The 20127-nt window shown below is 41.7% G+C and overlaps 3 protein-coding genes across 3 annotated transcripts; 1 reads left to right on the top strand and 2 right to left on the bottom strand.

Annotated features, from left to right (window-relative positions):
- Positions 1–139: 139 nt before the first annotated feature.
- ccdc34 (coiled-coil domain containing 34) lies at positions 140–4190 on the bottom strand. The gene is made up of 7 exons (XM_033635311.2): positions 4098–4190; positions 3489–3767; positions 3223–3367; positions 2912–3019; positions 2622–2780; positions 2376–2505; positions 140–710 (listed from the first exon to the last, which is right to left on the bottom strand). Exons 2-7 carry the CDS (start codon positions 3752–3754, stop codon positions 508–510), a joined length of 1011 nt encoding a protein of 336 aa, XP_033491202.2. The 5' UTR covers positions 3755–3767; positions 4098–4190; the 3' UTR covers positions 140–507.
- Positions 4191–6379: 2189 nt separating this feature from the next.
- Positions 6380–12208, top strand: slc15a5 (solute carrier family 15 member 5). Its single transcript, XM_033635721.2, has 9 exons — positions 6380–6756; positions 7071–7293; positions 8934–9103; positions 9253–9473; positions 9571–9757; positions 9918–10106; positions 10400–10531; positions 10665–10773; positions 10865–12208. The coding sequence occupies exons 1-9, from the start codon at positions 6405–6407 to the stop codon at positions 11004–11006; spliced, it is 1725 nt and encodes a 574-aa protein (XP_033491612.1). The 5' UTR covers positions 6380–6404; the 3' UTR covers positions 11007–12208.
- Positions 11264–20037, bottom strand: LOC117262076 (E3 ubiquitin/ISG15 ligase TRIM25-like). Its single transcript, XM_033634743.2, has 6 exons — positions 19034–20037; positions 18844–18939; positions 14303–14548; positions 14057–14210; positions 13885–13950; positions 11264–13802 (listed from the first exon to the last, which is right to left on the bottom strand). Exons 1-6 carry the CDS (start codon positions 19631–19633, stop codon positions 13279–13281), a joined length of 1686 nt encoding a protein of 561 aa, XP_033490634.1. The 5' UTR covers positions 19634–20037; the 3' UTR covers positions 11264–13278.
- Between the last annotated feature and the right edge of the window lie 90 nt (positions 20038–20127).

The following is a 20127-nucleotide window of genomic DNA, read 5'->3' on the forward strand; positions in this document are numbered from 1 at the left end:
TATCTTTGGCTGTGACCACAAGCCGCCTTCTTTCTGTTGTGTGGTTGTGTGTGGTTGATGCCTTATTAAATGCAATGAAATGCGGTGTGGTATGACGTGTTGTGATGGCACAAATAAGACAAAAACAACAGGGAAAAAGAACTTAGATAATGCCTGTATTAAAACAAAATAAACTACAGGATTTAAATGTCTAGCAATGACATTATTATGGTGTGAAAGCTCATTTAAGCATCAGAACAAATCATAAACATCTTTATATAATCATATAAAAATCTTGATCATTCCCAAAAAAATCAGACATCCTTAAAAAATCACAGTGTACAATATGACAAACCAAAATCTTGACATGGTAGCTTAATTACTGCATCCACATTGGAGAACAGAAATACTTCTGTGATTCAGCCAAGCCTTGGCTCACAAGCTGTGGTGGAGTGGATGAGCGGTGATGAAATCATATCTGAGCCGTAGCTAAGCTACCATATCAGTAAAAGACGTTGGTCTGCTGTGTCATCTCCTCTGCAGGAACTGTGCTGCACTGGCAGAGTTTCGCAGTCTAAAAACGGTGCCGGGGCTTTGTTGGCTTTTTCTTTGTTTTTGAGGTTTCTTGACAGATGCCTTGTTCTGTGATGTTTCTGGAGGAGGGACGTGAATCGGTTTCCAGGGGACTGGATTGTAGAAGCTGGGTGATGGGTAGGATTTGTCGTAGGGACCTGGAAGAAATTAAAGCAATACAAAACTGATACATAACAAATATCAGCTAGGAGAATGAAGCAAAAAGATTCAAACACATTTGATGCAGTCTAAAAAACAACATAAAACAATTATCTCCACCAGGTGTAAGCCTGGAGGGGATCATGCGTTAGAGCTTGTGTGTGTGTGTATCTGTCTGTCTATCGGCAGCTAATCTCACATACTATAGAACCCATCAGCCTAACGTTTTTGTGTACATTTATGACTGTATGTTCATGGATCTCTCATGGTTGTGGTGATGAAAAGTCTGTTTTATTGACTGACTCCTCACTCCTCTTACCCAGCTGATATGGGCCGCAGGTGATCAACAAAATAAAAATCCTAAAGCCACTTCCGTGAATTGGTGAAGCTAACAAACATTACCAAGAAGTGATGAGCAGTGCAAGGTATTTTAAAACCTGCACCAACCCAGCCCATTCTGAGAGCCAATCCGCTGTGCCCAACCAGCAAACATATGCGTTAAAAAATTACCCAAACCCAACCCGCAAACCAGAGCTGAAAGCTAAATAGCATTGCTTATAACAACCAACCTGCTGTTGACTATATTGTATGTCATTTTCAGTAAATATCACAATATTTACTATAATATATACAACATGTTTTCTGTTAAAAAAGAACAAACATGGGGCATCGGTAGCGTAGTGGATAGTGCCGGCGCCCCATGTACAGAGGCGCTGTATGTCAGTGCCCACTCTCTCTCTGTCTCCCCATTTCACTCTCTGTCCTGTCATTAAAAGGCAAAAAAGCCCACGAAAATAATCTTACAAAAAAAATACAAACATAAGAAGACAGCAAGTACACACCCATCTTTCAAGTGCTTATGTCTTAGGGTATGATCATGCGCACACAGCTGATATCCTATGAGGTTTGTTTATATGATGTTACAGGATTGCATATTTAACAGATTCAGTGTGGAAAGAGACACTCTTGCTTGCTGGTGGAACACAGTATTTGGCCTACATATTCTCAAAGGGAAATATTTTTAGCAGGAATTATTAACAGAGAGATTTAAATATGTCAGACTTGAACAGATATTCCTGATCAAAAACTACTGCACAATGTTTCTTTAGGTTATTAATAACCTGCTCAGAATGCTGCTTTGTCACTTAATGATACGCCCACCTGAAACAGGTGACCCATAGGTCAACCTGAACACCCGCGGTTTGTGGGTCACCCCACACAGCACTTGTATCTGTATTAATGTCTACCACCCTTTGGCCTTTGTCATGGCTCAAAACTGACATCAAAAGCAAAGTTTGGTCTCATTTTGGAACGGAGGAATCTGCACATTTATTACATACCCAATATGTTATGATCCACCAAAGATAGGCAGGGTACGAGATTCATAAATCCCTCCCAACTTGACTGTAAGGGAGCCAGGAGGGACACATCTCTTCTTTGTTCTACTACTGTAACACATGACAAGCTGGACAGACAGCCTGCCCTGCACGGCACTCCCCGATCCCCACCCACATGCACCCAGACACACATGGCAGAGATTTGTACCCTTTTAGGGGCCCTTCTTAGTATTACTATTGTTTAAGATTTTTCCACTTATTCAGATACAGTTAGTCCAAAATTGATAAAGCCTAGTCATTATTCCCAGATGTCTGAAATGACCTTACTTTTGGGGTAGGAGGGTAATTTTGGACTTGCTTTGCTTTTTTCATTTGCTTTTGCCACCCATTCCTTAAACTTCTCCTCCGCCCTCCTGCGGCGCTCTTTCTCCTGCTCCTCCTTCAGAGCAGCTTCCTCCTGTCAAGACAAAAGTATAACAATCTTGTAATTTCTGCTCATCAATAATCACAAAACATTGAGCTTTGAAATATTTTCACTAAAAGCAGGACAACTAATAGAACAATCCACATTACTTTTGCCTTCTTTTCCATTTCTATTTTTTCCTGGTTCTTCTTCTGCAGCCAGTCTTTGTACTTCTGTTGAGCTTTCTGTTCAATCTCTCTTTGTTTCTCCCGCTGCCTCTGTGTCTCCTCTTCCTTTTTGCTCAGTTTTAGTAGTTGCTCGTGCTTCTCCTGAGATTGCAAGAACAAATACCTCACATGTGAGCACTGGGTAGTGTAGCATTATTGCATGATTAAAATTCTGACAAATTACAGTCAATCTGCTGTGTGTGGTTTTACTGAATTTAAAGTAACAGTTGTACCTGTTGTCTTTTCATCTTTAGCCATTCTTGGATTTTCTCTTCCATGACAATCTTTTTCTGTTCCCGCTCCTTTTCTTCTTGTTCTTGTTTTTCCTTCCGTAACCGCTCCTAATACAAGGGATATAAAATGTTCTACTATAAGATTCAGACTTGATGCAATAATAAAGTGTGTTTGGGGGTAAGAACATTTTTAAAGTAAGGGTGAAAACTATGACTAGGCTTATAGTTAACACAAAAAGCAAAGGAACATAAGGAAAGTGACCAGTGCCGTAGTTATACATTGATATACATTATAATTAAGTGTGACTTGCCTCCTCTGCTTGTTTTTCCAATTTGAAACGGTCTGCTTTAGCTTTGTTCACCAGCCACATTTCCCATGCACTGAGAGTCGGTGAGCCTGCAGGCTCCACAGCTGCATTCATCATCTGCATTGAAGGTGTTCTTGGTAGCTCACATCTGAAACAAAAACAGATGTACATCATAAATACTCTACTACATACTAACATCTTGTCCGTCTGAATTATGCAGTCTATGACTCAGTTCAGAATGTATCTCAAAGCTTGAGAAATGCCAGTACCTCACTGGTGAAACGCTGAGTCTGGAGCTGTTGCTGTGCCTGGGTGAAGTCTGCTGAGCTGGGCTGTGCTGCAGCTCCTCCTCACTATCATAACTGTCATGATAGATGGGAGACAGCAGAGAGAATGTGTCTTCGTCGTCGGATAGGACGTCGTCGTCCAACCCCTTTGATGTGTGGGTTTCTTTCCCCTGAGTACTTTTGACAGGGGTCGAGCTAAAGCCCTTGGTCGCAGAGGCAGGACAGTTGGGCATCCTCCCTGCAGACATAGCTAGCCGATATCTGCTTCGAAAACAAAAGGTCGACACATGAGTATGTTTTCCTTAAGTTTGGTTTGAAATCTGCTTGTTGACTAATCTACAGACCTTTGATGTATAATACACAGACATATCTAACTAGCCGGTGCTGGTGTCAACAGCTCGTTAAAACTGTTGGTAAAGTGAGGCTAACGTTAGTACTCAAAACTAACAGCTAGCGTTAGTTAGCTAGCTAACTTAGCTTATCGTGCTACGAACGTTTAACGCCAAGTACACCAGCTAACTCCACAGTGTATAATTTATATTCAGTGTCTCTTGCTAATTCTGAAAGAACTGCAAACGTTTCGTTACCCACCTTTATGTGTTTATTTGAAGGAAAGTCTGTTGTCTTTTTCACCGACGCTGGAACTGATTTACAACCAACTTTTTTCCCATGATACACCACGCCCCCCACGCGCAACTTGAGGCTGTTTCCGTAACCATGGTGAAGCTTGACGCCACACGTTTGTCTCTTCAACAGTCAGTTTTTCTTTTTTCCTGTTATAAAGTGAAAGCTTTAATACATTAAAAGAGTTTTACTGTCTGCTTTATCGACTAGTTTTTAATTATTTTTTCAAGGCAGTCTGGGTTGTCAGAAAATAACATTTTTTTGTAAATGAAATTAGTTATGTAGAACAAACCTAGTTGGCATATGCAATTTTATATTATATTATCCCACACTTTAACATCTATTATACTATAATGACCATAGTCCTGCAATATCTTGCAAATTGCATTTTCCAAAAGAAAGCAGAGTAACTAAACCCTAAAACTATTTAGCCTTTAGCCATGACTTTATTGATACAGGTCTGAAACTCTTTCTTTTAACATTTCACACAACATTTCGCATTGTATCTTACTTGATTTTATGATTATGGTTTTCCGATTTTATGATTTAATTCTTTTATAAATTAAGATTTATGGTTTTGCTAATTATATTTGCTAATATTGAACTATGATGCCTCGTGTCTTCTATTTTCATCTTATTTTTTTGTTTTAAACTGTTTTAAAATGTCCTTGTATATTGAATCAGCTTGTTGGCTTGTTTTATGTTCATTCTGTCTATTTTCATGCAAAGTACCCAGTGCATGTAAAGCACTTGGTGCTGCATTTCTTGTATGAACATTGCTATATAAATATATATAGTAGCAGTAGTAGTAGTAGTAGTAGCACTAGTAGTAGTTGTAGTAATAGTTGTGGTGGTATATTTGGTACTTTCGCTTTTTCATGCTGTATTTTAATATCTCTGAAAGACTTAGCACCTGAATGATGATGCAGCCACATTTTTGTTGTAGGTGACTTACAATAAAGCTCTGTTGAATATTGAATCTCTTAATTGTCAGCCTGATCAACACTTCACTTTTAAATAAGAATGGCTCTATTAGATTTCTATTCAAATATACATTTTTTGAATATCTGAAAACAATATTTAGGCCTACAGAAAACAATCTTGATAAAATCATTGGCAAGGCCACAGCTGTTCCTTTCATCTGACCTTATAAGATGCTCTATAAGCTGTAGTTCCTGTCTCCTCATGAAAGAAAGGAAGGAGAAAATGTAGAAGTTGAGCATTACTTATTTAGGAGATGTGGGTGTTACAATAGGCCTAAATTTGCAGATTCTTTAAAGGTATTTGTTTGGTGTTATTGTGGTGATACATATTTTGGTCACACCAAAAATAAATCTGTTTGCTGTCCTTTTTGATTACACTCCAGACAATGAGTTTATTCCCCACTGTGATAACAGGCAGTTACTGTTCAGCAGTGGCAGTTAACCTGCCCATGCACGCTGTCTCACTCCCACTTAACATTGGCAGTCTAATTACCAGCAGGCGCTCCAAAATGAGCTCGTACACTGAGGGGCTGCTTTCACAGAGAGATGAGGCATTTTGTGAGTGTTTGTAATTACAAACACTGCAGCTGCAGCACTAAATTAATTTGTTGACTTGTTTTACGTCTCTTAAAGCTAAAGCCCCTTGCTCAGGCAATGTTATGTGATCCTTGAGTCGAAGATGATTATTTAATTGATTATTCTATTCATTGCAAACAATTAAATTTCAGATAAACATGATTTTGTTAATTACGTGCCAACGGCCTACAATTAGTTTACAATAGAAGAAGTACTCAGATCTTCTACATAAAAGTAAAAGTAGCAACACAACAGCGTGAAAATACTTAGTTACAAATGAAAGTAAAAGCTGAGAAGTACCTCAAAACTGTAATTAAGTAGTATTTGAATAATTGTACTTTGTGACTTTCCACCATTGCTCTTAGTCATTGATGAGAAACACAACAGCCACGTCTTGTTGGTAATTATATATATATTTCTGGGATGCTCTCCACGTCGCTCCCATCCATCAATCCTGGATGTTATTTTACATACTGTGTCAGATCCCTGTGAGGTATCCACAGTTCTGAGTAAGATCATGACACAGGCTGATGCAGGTAGGTGTGTCTAGTCCTACGTGTCTCCAGAGTCACAGCAGGGTGAGGGATTCCAGCTTTGGCCTCTGCTGGTCCTGTCCTTGAAGGGAAGGAGATCTCATTCAGAGCTCTGTGTGGTTCAGTACTGACTGTATCCAGCCAGCCTAGCAGACCAGCAGCCAGCTAGCTGGCCAGGTGGCATGGTGGAAGGAGACCTGCAGAGACTGCCAGAGGGCAGAGGCCAACTGCGTCGACTGTCACATACCCCTCGTCCAGACACTGGAACCCCAAGGAAGTCCCGCAAGAAGCTCCAAGTTATCATCTGTGTGCTGCTGGTGGAGCTGTGTGAGAGATTCACTTTCTTTGGGATTGTTTGCAACATGATTCTGTTCTGCACCGTGAAGCTGGGCTATGATAACTACCTGGCTGCGACAGTCAACCTGTGCTTTATAGGAGCCAGCACCCTGACCCCTGTTCTGGTTGGGTGGTTTGCAGAGACCTGCTTGGGAAGGACCAAGGTGCTCTATCTGTGTGCTTTCCTTCACTTCTTTGGTAAGACACAGTTAAAGGGTTGTACATCTCGTCTGATGTGAGGGAATGGACAGCATATCTCTGTTATAATGTGAGATAAGATGTAATGTAATGTGAGCAAAGTCAAATCTGCCAATTTAAAAGACAATATTCATCTTAATATGTCAAATAAACAAGAAAGATGCATAAATATATCTAACACGTTGAATCTTAACCTTCACTGTGAGCTCATTTTAGGAGTATTAGTAACTCTATTACTGTAAATTGCTGAGTCACGGTTCTGCTTCTGTGAAGTCACACTCTTGTTTGAGATCACCTGTAATCGTGCTTTCTAGGCACAGCCATGCTGCCCGTGGTGGCATTTCCATTTGAAGATTTCTACATTGACACTCATCACATGACGCACCAGCTGGAGCCTCGGGATCAGCAGATCTTGTTCTACACCGGCCTCCTGGCTGCTGCGCTGGGCATCGGAGGCATCCGGGCCATCCTCTGTCCAATGGGAGCCTACAGCCTGCAGTGCTACAATCAGCACCAGCTCCTGTCCTTCTTCAACTGGTGGGTGGTGTTGCCATCTCAGTACAGTCATTTACTTGGTTAGTCAATGATCAGACTCCAAACAACCTATTGAAATTATTACTATGATCAGTTTCATCATCATGTAAGAACAAACAAGAACTCTAATGCTTCACAAGTGGGCCTTGGGTGATGGTGGAGTTAATTTGTCAGTAATGTCAGAAATTAAAGTTACCTAATGATGGTGTGAGATGAAAACTTAACAATTACCCATTTTATTACAGCTCATCGTTAGGGAAACATGTTTGTACCAAACCTCACTGGAATCCAGTTCATAGTTGTAAAGATATTTTACTAAAAAACAAACATTCATGGTGTCACTAGAGGTAAAGTCAGAGGATCACCAATGTTGGTGTGGTTTATCTTCTGGGGACCATGAACACCTGTACAAAATGTAATGGCAATTCATACAGTAGTTGTTGAGATATTTTAGTCTAGACTTAAACCTCTGAGACCCACCACTGACAGATTTTTCTTGTTTTTTTTTTTTTTTTAAATGAGGAACAGGAGATCATTAGCATGCCAAAAGTATATGCGCCACATAGACGTGGTGTACATGATCTGAAAGCTGGAAACCTAAAGATTCATTTCAGATGTGTCTGAGCACTGTGTGTCAAGTTCTTCTAGTCACAGATATGTAATACACATTGTGTTTTGCTTAGGTAACTATTCAGGGGCTTAGAATATTATGACAGAAATATGTGATGGCCATTCACATGCTCATTCATAAGTTTTAAGTTGTTGCAGCAATTTTTGCGATAATACCATTTGTTTCACAGATTTTTATGCTAAATCAAGGCATTTTTGACCACTTGAGAGTTGATAAAAATGGAAAACATCTCCAAAATATCACATTAAGACACTTAGACTTAGAGGACCACCATAAAAAATGATGCTGTGATTAGGTATCAAAAACGTTTGAACTACATTTTTGGCGATTTGATGGTGGGCATGTCTGTTCTGGAAACTGCTGAGAAACCCATTTATTGTCAATATACTTATGAAAGCCATACATCCTCTGAATGACCAAGGTACAATGCATTGGCTGCTAGGGTGACTAGCATTATCATACAAGAATTAAACTGGGCTCATTGAAGTTACATGAATCTCAGCATCCCGGTCATACCCAATTTATGCAATTCCAATACTGTTAAGGAACCCCAGTACGCAGAATGTAAATACACCATTTTTATAATAGGCAAAAATAACATATTTGTACTCAGAGACGTGGCTTTTTTTTTTTGCACAAAACTGCATGGGTCTCGTGGGTACCCATACAGCCCATTTTCATTCAGATATCTGGAGGTGAGAGGTCAAGGGACCCCTGTGAAAATGCCCTTGGCAGTTTTTCCCTCGCCAAAATTTAGCCTAACTTTTCAGCATTATCTAACTCCCTTCCCGACAAGCTAGTGCAACAGAGTTGGTAGCCTACCAATAGACTGGTTTCCCACACTAGCTTCAAGGCTCAGCCCACTACCACCTCAGACCAAATTTCTATCCCTATATCCCTTTATATCCCACAGCTAAAAATTAACGTGTCTACTCATATGTAATTTGGTGGGATCTGCAATCATTATGCTCAGGATGAACTTGAGTGTGATCTGTGTGTTATTTATGTTTAGGTTCTACTGGTTGGTCAACCTGAATTCCACTATCGTGTTTCTGGGTATTGCCTACATCCAGCAGTCTGTGGCCAAAAATCTGGGCTTCCTTATCCCCTTCACCTCCGTGCTGCTGGCTCTGATCGCCATACACATGATGCGGAACAAACTCACCTATAAACCCAAGAAAGGTAACATACTGTACATCAAAAAAAGACATGAAATTATTCAGTTATTACAGTATACAGTACTTGTAAATATACTGTAGACACAGCATGTTGACTTGTAACGAATCGCACCAATAAGTCTTCTGTTCCTTCATGTGTCTGTCATCCCACAGGTGGATCATTACTGACCACACTGGGAGTTTTCTTGAACTCTATCAAGATGTGCTGCCTCCACTATCGTCACCTGAGCGGAGATGTGGGATCTTGGCTGGACCGGGCCAAGGAGAACAACGGTGGTTGTTACAGTGAAACACACGTAGAGAACGTCAAAGTCCTGGCCAAGCTCTTTCCTCTGTATGGCCTCCAGCTGCTTTACAGAGCCTGCATCACACAGGCAGGTCACTGGGAATATAAAGGGTCGTCATCATGAAGTATGAAAAAGGATCATGTCCATGTTTTATCACATGCAGCTAAGAATATGTTTCCAACAGATTCCGTCAGGTTACTACATACAGACGATGAACTCAAACCTCCACCTGAACACCCTCCTGTTGCCCATCGGCACCATGAATGTGATCAGTATCCTCCCTCTGCTGCTCTTAGCCCCGCTGATCGAGTGTGTGACCACCTGTTACCTCTCCATGGAAAAAACTCCTCTGGCACCTGCAAAAGTCATAAGTGAGTATCTCTATGTGCCCACATGCACATCTTCACTAATGCCCACATAACTCTAATGTCTCTCTTGCTCCCCTGCCTCTCCTATCCTCCCTCTTTCCTCCCGTAATTATTCTGCAGCCCCCTCTCACATCACCCCTCCCTGTCCATCCTCCCCTTCCAGCTCTGGGCCATGCATGTGCCACTCTGTCGGTCCTGGTCGCAGGTTTGTCTGAGCTGCAGAGGAAGGCGTATCCCCTGGTGGAGCAGACACTGTCTGGAAAAGTTCTGCAAGTGTCGTCCATGCCGTGTTTCCAGCTGGCTCCTCAGTACATCCTACTTGGTCTCGCAGAGGCTCTCGTCACGCCCGCATGTGAGTGACAGTGTTAAAGGGACAGTTCACCCCGATATCAAAAACACATATTATTCCTCTTACCTGTAGTGCTGTTTATTAGTCTAGATTGTTTTGGTGTGAGTGGCAGAGTGTTGGAGATATCGGCCGTAGAGATGTCTGCCTTTTCTCAAATATAATGAAACTACATGGCACCCGGCTTGTGGTGTTCAAAGCACCAAAGACATACAGTGGAAAACTCAACAGCAATGTCTCAGACAATGAAGCCACTTGAAAATGATCAGGTATTTCTGCTGTCACTTCCTGTCTGGCAGGCTCCCTTATATCTTTCCAGCTGACCCCGAGCCACATCAGAGGCATCTCCCTGCACTTCCTCACTCTGTCCTATGGAGGGGGCTGCTTTCTGGGAGCCTTCATCATTCAGCTGGTGTACTTTATCTCTGGAGGTAAAATGAGTACACATACTGTACTGCATGATTTCTTCCAATAACAAATAATACTGACAGTGGACTTGGATTGAAATACAAAATGATCTTTAGCATAAGATGCTAATGTGACTACACTGACACTCTTTTACAGGTAACTTCTACCCAAACATATTGCATGATGGGAATCTGGAGAGATTCTTCTTTCTCCTGGCAACACTGATGGCTATAAATACCCTCGTGTTTTGGAGTGTATCTTACAGGTACAGTATTATCTATGTGGTAAAATATAGGCTACAATGACATTATTATTTTTGCATAATGAACACTGTCACTCTCACTGCTGTTATTCAGATACATAGACCTGAGTGTGCGGGGCAAAGCGCTGACCATCAGCCCTCTGACTGAGAAGCTGCTGCATTACAAGGCCTGTCTGAGGTTTTACGACACCGTGGATCGCTCCTACACAAACACCTCCATTGAATCTATTTTATGACTGTTTTCATTATTATATGTTCTGTTGGTGGCGCTGGCGCTGCATTTTAATGTTAAAACCTGTAACCTGGGAAACTGTGGGCTTGACTGTACAAATAAATTAAATGGAATGTACATAATGTTTGTTGTATCTACGATCAATGTAATGACAGAAATTGTGCATATATGCTCCTTATTGTAACTGTGAAGTGTTATTTGATTCCTGTGAGCATGGGTTGTGTATGAGTGAATGAATGAGTGAGATACATTTGCAAATCATTTGGAAAGCATGGTCTTTTATTTAAAACCATTAAACTAAAGCAAGATCAGTCTGCTTTGTTTGATCACTTAAAATACAGAATGAGTACAGCACTAGTTACAATCATCAAGGATTACAACACAACCCTAAATCACTTATTTCCATTGTGGTCCCCCAACATAGCAACATAACAAACCCTGACAGGAGACAAAATACAGCCTTCATTTTCCAAGCTCTTACATGTTACTGAGAAATCATCTATTCAAGGCCACTTTATAGATCAGTTATAGGCTTGAAGGAAAATCATTTCATTGTACAATGTATAGAACCAAATAAAGAAATATATTTTAACTATAAAGGTCTGTAAAAGAAACAATGCAAAGTTTAGTGAACTACCTCATGTAAAAAAAAGTTGCCTTTTATTACTGAAGAAAAACATACTTTTGATACAGTTTTTGGCAACATTCAAGAAAAAAAAGACAAAATATAACAGAAGAAATTTCCAGTTTTCAGTAGTTTGCTTTATAATCAAGATTAAAATGACTCAAATATGGTACCTTACCAGGTTTGGGCAGTGTCTATTTTCTTCAAGACTTCATACCTTCCTGACATTTCACTGGGGTATACAGTATATGACAGTGTTTGGGTTAAAAATCAGTATCGTGTATGTCATCGTCTAGCCTACAATGCTGTGTTTCTAGTATGCAGTAGGTGTTCTTGGCCAAGTCTTGCTATGTTTAAATGCTTATGGCCCACAGAATAATGAATAGATGGACCAGATGACACCTGCTGCTACGGTGGATACAGACACATCAGTGAGCACGGTTACATGCGCACAATAATCAGATAACTGGGAATAATCAGGTAATGGTAATAATCCGATTTAACGCATTTACATGCACTTCAATAATCTGATAATCAGAAAAACCTGGTTTACATGATTCAGTCCTTCAGTTGGATTTCTCCCCAAGTACATGACATAAAACTTAAACTTCCTGTTACAGTAGGTACTCCTATCCTTGAAAAACCTCGAAAAGTACGCAAGTCATATATTTGCAAAATAAAGCACTCATCATGCTGACAGCTTATATTCTTACAGTACTGTTTGTTTTTATCATTAACAAATACATGTGAGAGCATTCTAATGTGTAGTTTATCAATGTGGAGCCAATTTTACATACTTTGGGTAGATTTGGAGTAAAAGTACTGCAAAGTGCAATATACAAGTGTATTGTATATAAACTTGTCACACAAAGTGCATAACATAGAAGTAAGATAAAATAAAAGTGACAATTTAAACACTGAGAATATAAAAATATATTATTTTATGTAAAATCTTTATCGGAAAGGAAACAAAAGCTGTCAGATTAACGTAGTGGAGTAGAAAGTACAATATTTCCCTCTAAAATGTAGTGGAGTGGGAGTATAAAATAGCAAAACCTGAAAGAAACCAGATTAAAGGGTATACATGCACCGAATAATCTGACTATTGGGGAAAAAGCTAGGTGTGTTTATCTGATTTCTCATAATCAGATAATGGCTTTTATCTGATAAAGCCTATCGGATTATGCTGTTTACATGACCACTTGAATAATCAGGTAACTCCAGAAATCAGATAATGATCGGTTTATTAGTGTGCATGTAAACGCGCTCAGTGAGCTGAACAGAGTCGATGTGTTGAGTAAAATCATGTGGCTAATAAACTGCTTTTGTAGTCGGAGGAAGTCATGTCAAGATAAAGTTACATGCGGCAAAACGGGGCAGAGTCTTTTTTCATTTTTCCCAGTCCTGTAGCGTTATCCCCGCCACTCTTGAGTTGCCATCTTCCTCATCTCAGCTGCTTGTTCCACCAGTAGAGACTGACCTCTGGTGGTGCATCCTGTGCACTACAAAACTACAGTTCTACGCACTCTAACGCAGACACACACAACTATGTAAAGTTTTGCATGTGTTAATATCATCTCTACGCTTGTGCTTTTTTCTATCCCTGAATAAATGTGCAGGTGGCCCTGCACAAACATGTATTACGACTGGTTTACATGTTGCATATTTTCAGTGTTGCTCCCAAATCAACAGAGAACCCAGGATAGAGCGATTCAGTGAAGGTGGTCGTGATCTGGTGCAGCTGTGTCAGCCTGTCAGACACACTGTAGAAGGCCAGTGTTCCTGCTTCGTAATCCAGATGTATGCCCACTCTGCGGGAGAGAACCGGGGGAATTCGGCCTTTGTGGAGATTATTGTGCCAAAACGTGCAGCCGGACGAAGTGCAGGTTAATTTCCAGGAAAGATCATTGTGGCCAAAACAGCATTCTTTCCCTGAGCCCTTTCTTGCAATGCCTTTGTACGACACTGCCAAATCGACAATGCCACCATCCCACTCCACCTCCCAGTAGTGGATGCCCATGAGGCTATTTTTGCACAGAGCCTGGTGAAGGAAGGTGAATCTGTCGGGGTGATCAGGATGAGCCTGGTCCCTCTCACCCCACGATATCTCTCTGTTTTTGTCAGACAAGCAGAGACATGCAGCTACTGTGTTGGGATCCACCTCCACTGTGGAGTCTGCAGGGAAAGATGAGACACTTGTTAACTCTCTGAAGCTTTAATGTATGTTGGTGCTGAAATGAATTACCATCATGCTTACTCTTAGATCTGGTCAAAAGGTAACTCCTCGATGGTATTTCCTCACGCAACTGTGGCATTTTTGACACTGTGTTGAAAAGAAAAAAACCCCGATCACTGTGTTGATACAAAAACAGGAAATACTCAGACAAAACTTATTATACGTTTTAGAGATCCAAAGTGGTCACACTTACACAGATTATCTTCACAATGACTGAACAATTCTTTCTTTTCTTTGTCACACATTTTCTTCAGGTTATCTGTCTGTGCAGTGACAAAGTCTGACAGCATGTCAAGTCCATCCTGTGAGTCTGTGAACACAGGGAGGTCACCCAGGGCCTGGAAACCCTGCACAAGACACATTTTATGACTTATGATCATTTTCTTTAAATTAGATACAAAACGGTATATACGTCCAAAGACTCTAAACATGTCATCACCTGCAGAAACTGAACGGGGTCCTCTGTTAGAGCAAGCTGGTTGAGCTTCTCCTCTCTCCTCCTCAGCGCTAACACTTCACGCTCCAGCTGCCTGAGATGATTGTTGGTCCAGTCCACTCCAGCTTTCTCTGCCTCTCCGACCTTCTCTCTCATCTCAGAACGCTTCCTCTCCACAGAGCGGACGAAAAGAAGGATGCGTTCCACACACAGTCGCTCAGCTTCATCACACGCCTCCCATGCAGCATCCTTGTAGGAAACATGCATCAGTTTCCTGTTATGACTGATGACACTCTGTGTTACAGCATAAAACCATAGTCCTGTGGCTACTTTACACTTCCTTCAATTACCCTGCAACATATGAAAAGTAACTGGATGTTTTGGGGGGTTAGGGGGTCTGTGATAGTTGTGTAGGTCAGTGGTTCTCAACCTGGGGTTCTGGACCCTTTCAAGGGGTCACAAGATACATCTTAAGTGTTGCAAGTTGATAAACAGGCTAGGAAATCAGGGGAAATAAATGTATTGTTCACTATATTGATTTTTAAACACTTTTTAAACAGAGCTAATTTTCCTTGGACCTATAAACATGAAGACAAATTAACACACATGTAACTGGAAGAAGCAAATAGCTCAGTTGTTTTCTTTCCTGGAGTTGGGTGAGCAGATTGATACTACTTCCATGTCTGAATAATAAATATGAAGATGCAAGAGACACTTAGCTTAGCTTAGCATGCTGTGTTCACACAACACTACAGCGTTACCAGCTACATCATCGACGTGTCACCAATAGTGTAGCTGGTCACACTGTTCAACTCAAATGCTGAAACACCCAATAACAAAGTTACATCGGCATGTGTGTCTCCTACTAGCCATTAAGCACCATGACTAAATGTCATCTTAAGGTTGTATCTGGTCAAAGAAATATCTATGGTTTTGATCAAGGTCTGAGCCCCAGTTTAACATCACATTTTGCCGTCCCATAGCACCCCATGTGCACCACAATGCACAGAAAGCTAGCAAAGCATCAGCTGACTTTGCTAAACAACACAGGTAGAAATAAGAACACAATTTGTTAACGCATCATTGGATGCTGAAAAAGTTGAGGCCAGCTCAACTTTTATTTGGAGCGTGTCACTTTCTTGTGCAGCGACAAGTATCGGACTCAGGCCTCGAGGAAAGCAACTCAGTCTTGCAGCCGATTTTCCCAAGTGGCCACTTGCAGTATTGCAACGAAAAAATCCCCTGCAGCCCAAAAAGCATTTTTCCCATAGGCCACCATTGTAAAAGAGACGTCTGTAAACTAGGCTGACCAAACGTCCTCTTTTGCCCGGACATGTCCACTTTTCATGTCCCGTCCGGGGCGTCCGGGCGGTTTTTATAAACTGATGATAATGTCCGGTTTTCCGTGTGTTTGTGTGTGTGTGTGTTAGAGTACGGCACGGGCCGCATATTTCTGTCCGAACCCGAACCGAGCCCGACATTATTTAATGACCAAAGCACTGAGTTTGTGTCACACAGTTGTTACGGTTACAGGCTATCTAACAGGCCGGGCGTGCTCAGCGGAGAGGGAGACCTCCGTGTTTGAGACGGGAGCGGGAGGCGGGAGGTCCGACGCTTCCAGGGAAGGGAGAGGGAGAAATAAAACAAAAGAAGATAAAATAGGAAAAACCTGTCTCCCTCTTTTATTTTATTTTCAGCGTTTAATCAAGGTGGAGGCGGGCGGCTGGAGGTCCGAGACTTCCAGCGAGGGGAGAGGTAGAAACAAACAGCCAATGTGTGTCTGTGTGTGTTATGTTCAGGTGTTGTCACGTAAATAACAGTGCCCAAGCAATAAACAGGACAGACAATAGGATTTTATTTATTTTTACACTACATTTTCACTGAAAACTGACAGAATCCGACCCGAGCCCGAATACAATTTATAGCTACGTTTTTGACCAAACCCGGCCCGACCTGTCGGGTACTGTCGGGCTCGGATCGCCACACTCTAGTGTGTGTATGTGTCCCTATTGGGGCCTATCTGAATTTCTGTCTTTGAGAGATATTATTTTGTAATGTAACTTAATTTTCTATCCATACATATAAATTTTAAATATATTAAAATTATAAGGCATCTTTGAGTAAACTGCGAGTATCATTTAAGTAGGCTATGTCATGGCCGGCCAAATGTGCCGAATGTTTTTGGAAATCAAAATATGGTCACCCTATGTAAACTGTTGACAGGAACCCTGAAATGCCAACAGGGCCAATTATGTCTCTATTATCAATTTTTGATCACTGGAGGTTTTATATTTGTAAAACGTTCCTCGAGTTGGGGAAAATCATTATAAAAATCTGGGTTGTCATCACAATTAAAGGGCCAGTGTGTAAAATGGGTTGAAAACAGTGACATCAGTGGTCAAATTCTAGATTGCAGGTCTCACTCGCTCACCCCTCCCGTCGGGTAAATGACGGTGGCCTCGTAGGGACAAAAAGCCTTGCGCACGAGTTTTTCAGGAGTAGGTCTATCTAGCGACAAGGTGAATGTTTATTTAGAAATCTAAGCCATGTTACGATATTGTAATGAATCCCTCATGAGCAGGAGACCAGAGGAGCATTCGGGAAAAAGGCCCGTTTATTTGAGCACTCCAGAAACTCTGGTAACACTCCAGGGGGTAAAAGACTCCGTCCCAAACTCTGACTCTTCTAGCGTAACACACACACTTCATAACTTTACACACATACTTGTTTACCATTCAGAGTGGGGACCCCCCTCCCCTCTCTGCTCCACCAATCTCCAGCCCGCACACTGACTGACAGCGTAGCCGGTAAACAGAGCTCAGCTGTTTATTTAGCCTAGCGATATCTCCGGACTATAGTAGCTGCAATGGACGACTTTGAACGCGATTTTGAAGAGTTTCTTGTAGCGGACACAGACCCAGAGCCATACCTGTTTGAGCCGGAGCATACAGACGAGGAACTCCATGTGTTTGATGCTGAGTGGGCGAGAAGAGAGGCTGAATGCACAGAATGGGATTCGGTGCTACTGCTACCATCGTTGGGGAGATATATCATCAGGAGGAAAAGCGCCGCAGAGAGTGCATCACAAGGAGTGAAGTTGCGTCTTCTTTTCCTCGCAGATGACGGTTCGGGTTCATTCTCTCCTGTTGCGTGGAAAGTGTGGTCCATTCGCAAACTTTCTAACTAAAAAAACTTTTCACTACTCTCTATCGACGAACTACTAACACTCTCTGCTGTTTCCTCCTCCTTCTTCCTTCCTTCCGCTGTCTTCTTTGGTTCATTTATACACGCGAAACGCGTTCTCTGGCTGGCTGGATTGTCCACTCGGGCTGCCTTACATACATGGCGGCGCAAGATGGCGACCTCTCTAAAGCAAGGCCCTTGCTATATATATATATATACATATATATATAAAAGCATAATTATAAGGCTACGAAAACCAAACGAATTTTATTTTATAGCGATTATACACTTGTATAAACATATTAATGGGTAGAATATTCAGATTCAGATTCAGATTGACAATAAACCATGCCAAATATTACACACTGGCCCTTTAAGTCGAGCTGAGTGGAAACTCACGGGCAAGTCCAGCAGGAGCAACACCACGGCACAAATTCAGTGGGCCGCATGCCACAGAAGTAAGCCTGGAAGCTACAAACTTTTTTTGGCGTATGCAGCTCCACTGGAATGAATAGGTGCCCTCTTGGCAGCCAGTATCTAGGTAGGCTATATGTGAATAACACAGTACCACAGCTAGACACAAAAACATTATTGGTTGACACTTTAAAAAAGTTGAGGTCAGCTACATTTTGATTTGTAGCGTGTCACACCTGTCGCAGCAACAAGTGTCAGGTGTCAGTTTGTGGCTCCATGTCATCAGCTTCCATTACAAATGACGGGTAGTCTGTTGATGTGTTGCTCGTAGTGTGAACACAGCATTAGCCTAGTGCCTACACTGGTTGCCTAGTAACCTCACAGTTACATTTAGTGGCTAACTTTTACAGATTTGTTTACCTTTGGAGAGAGCCAGGCTAGATGCTTCGCTCTGTTCCCAGTTTTACACTATTGCTATCCAGCCACTGGTTGTAGGCCTATCTTCACATTTACCAGAAAGACATGTTGTTATGTCACCTGACCCAACTCTTGGCAAGAACTCATGCTTTAAGAGGTCACAAGCCAAAAACGTTTGGAATCACTGGCCACTCCACCCATTAACGTTCCTCCTGCTGTTGTCCCTATAGATAGGCGACAGTCTGCATCAATCCTGGTTTTCTTCAGCATTTCATCTTCAGCATTCTTTCCAGTGTTTGAGGCTCAACGTTTTTGGTATTGTTTTACACTCTGTTGAACACATATGCAAAGAGAGACGATTCCCCTGCAGGAAAAACTGTTGCCCAACACAGTTCAAACCACACCCTTTCCTCTTTTCTCCGTCTGTTGACAGCAATCGAGGAACTATGATTATCAACATTTTGAAAATATAGAAATGTATTGATGAATAATGGAGAAATAATAGAAGAAGTACTTATGTGTGCACTCACTCTTAAAAAGTTTGCAGCCCCCCTCAGCTGTGCCATTTTCCTCTCTGAATTCAGCACTCTGTCTGCAATTTCCTGTTTAGTCCGCTCCAGTTGTTTCTGTTAAAACACAAATCCAGCTGCTTTACAGAGCCTCAGTGACATTAAAAGGACAGTCAACAAATAACTTCAGCATGGGGCTGAACTTACAAACCTGCATATCACACTTTTCTGCTGCCACTGCCACCGTATCATGGCCTCTGTGTTCATCCATCACACACAGCAGGCATATGAACTGCTGATCCGTGCGGCAGTAGATCTCCAGAAGTTTGTCATGACTAACACAGATGCTTTCTTTGACTCTTGCAGAGGCTTTAATCAGACTGTGTTTTTTTAGCGGTGGCACCTCAAAGTGAGGCTTCAGATGGATCTCACAGTACGAAGCCAAACACACGAGACAGAACATGGAAGCTTTTCTTTTTCTTTCTGTGCAAGCATCACATTGCACATCACCAGGTGCAGCAAAGGTGTCATCATCCTCAGCAGCAGCAGCAGCAGCAGCAGCATTTTGATTTTTTGTCCCTTTGTGTGCCTCCAACAGCTCAGCCAGAAGTGTGTTCCTCTTCAGAACAGGCCTCGCCTTGAAGGTCTGCCTGCACTGAGGGCAGCTGTAACTCCTTCCTTTGTTATTATGTACATCCCAGAAGCCATAGATGCAGTTCATACAGTAACTGTGTCCACAGGCCGTCGTCACTGGATCCTCCAGTAGCTGTAAACAAATGGAGCAGTCGAACAATTCCTGACTATAGGCCATTTTCCTCTGCTCAGACTGACGGAGTTAGTTTCATTTTCCCTGACGGAGGAGTGGCTTGTTGGCAGCTTGCTCTCAGTGACACAAATGTTGCCTGTGCTGACTGGTCTGTGTGTGTGTTAGTGCAGAGCAAAGTGCATGACCGCATTATCAGAAAGTCAAACATTAGCTGCATGTGGTTTCAAATTCTGCTTGTGTCAAAGTAGCCTTGTAATCTGTAGTTATTTTTAAACACACATTAAAAAAGAGAGTTTATCATAAAGTTCTGAAGAAAGTTCAGTTTCAGCAGTTGGTGGAAACAAGATAGTGCTAAAAGTAAAGTGAATATTGGACTTAAACTCATAAGGTGGCTGGAAACATGATAAATAAATGCTAATGTTGGTCCTTGTCTGCTGGATGTGTAAAGAGCTAACTGTTACAGTAGCTAACACACTGAGTGTGTAAATGTGTTACTGCAACTTTAGGCACATTTCATGTCATGTCAGCACATGACCTGA

Source organism: Epinephelus lanceolatus, chromosome 5 (assembly GCF_041903045.1).
Source record: "Epinephelus lanceolatus isolate andai-2023 chromosome 5, ASM4190304v1, whole genome shotgun sequence".
In the NCBI taxonomy this organism is placed as follows: domain Eukaryota; kingdom Metazoa; phylum Chordata; class Actinopteri; order Perciformes; family Serranidae; genus Epinephelus; species Epinephelus lanceolatus.

What these genes read in the sequence shown, in the direction of transcription:
- slc15a5 (XM_033635721.2), top strand. Translation starts at nt 6,405, where the DNA reads ATGGTGGAAGGAGACCTGCAGAGACTGCCAGAGGGCAGAGGCCAACTG. An exon ending in GGCACCTGCAAAAGTCATAA is followed by an intron (nt 9,758 to 9,917) that starts GTGAGTATCTCT and finishes CTCCCCTTCCAG; the next exon opens with CTCTGGGCCATGCATGTGCC. An exon ending in GGCTCTCGTCACGCCCGCAT is followed by an intron (nt 10,107 to 10,399) that starts GTGAGTGACAGT and finishes CCTGTCTGGCAG; the next exon opens with GCTCCCTTATATCTTTCCAG.
- LOC117262076 (XM_033634743.2), bottom strand. Translation starts at nt 19,633, where the DNA reads ATGGCCTATAGTCAGGAATTGTTCGACTGCTCCATTTGTTTACAGCTA. An exon ending in GGGCTGCAAACTTTTTAAGA is followed by an intron (nt 14,549 to 18,843) that starts GTGAGTGCACAC and finishes GTTTCCTACAAG; the next exon opens with GATGCTGCATGGGAGGCGTG. An exon ending in ACCCCGTTCAGTTTCTGCAG is followed by an intron (nt 14,211 to 14,302) that starts GTGATGACATGT and finishes TGTCTTGTGCAG; the next exon opens with GGTTTCCAGGCCCTGGGTGA.
- ccdc34 (XM_033635311.2), bottom strand. Translation starts at nt 3,754, where the DNA reads ATGTCTGCAGGGAGGATGCCCAACTGTCCTGCCTCTGCGACCAAGGGC. An exon ending in CTCAGCGTTTCACCAGTGAG is followed by an intron (nt 3,368 to 3,488) that starts GTACTGGCATTT and finishes TTTTTGTTTCAG; the next exon opens with ATGTGAGCTACCAAGAACAC. An exon ending in TGGAAAAACAAGCAGAGGAG is followed by an intron (nt 3,020 to 3,222) that starts GCAAGTCACACT and finishes CCCTTGTATTAG; the next exon opens with GAGCGGTTACGGAAGGAAAA.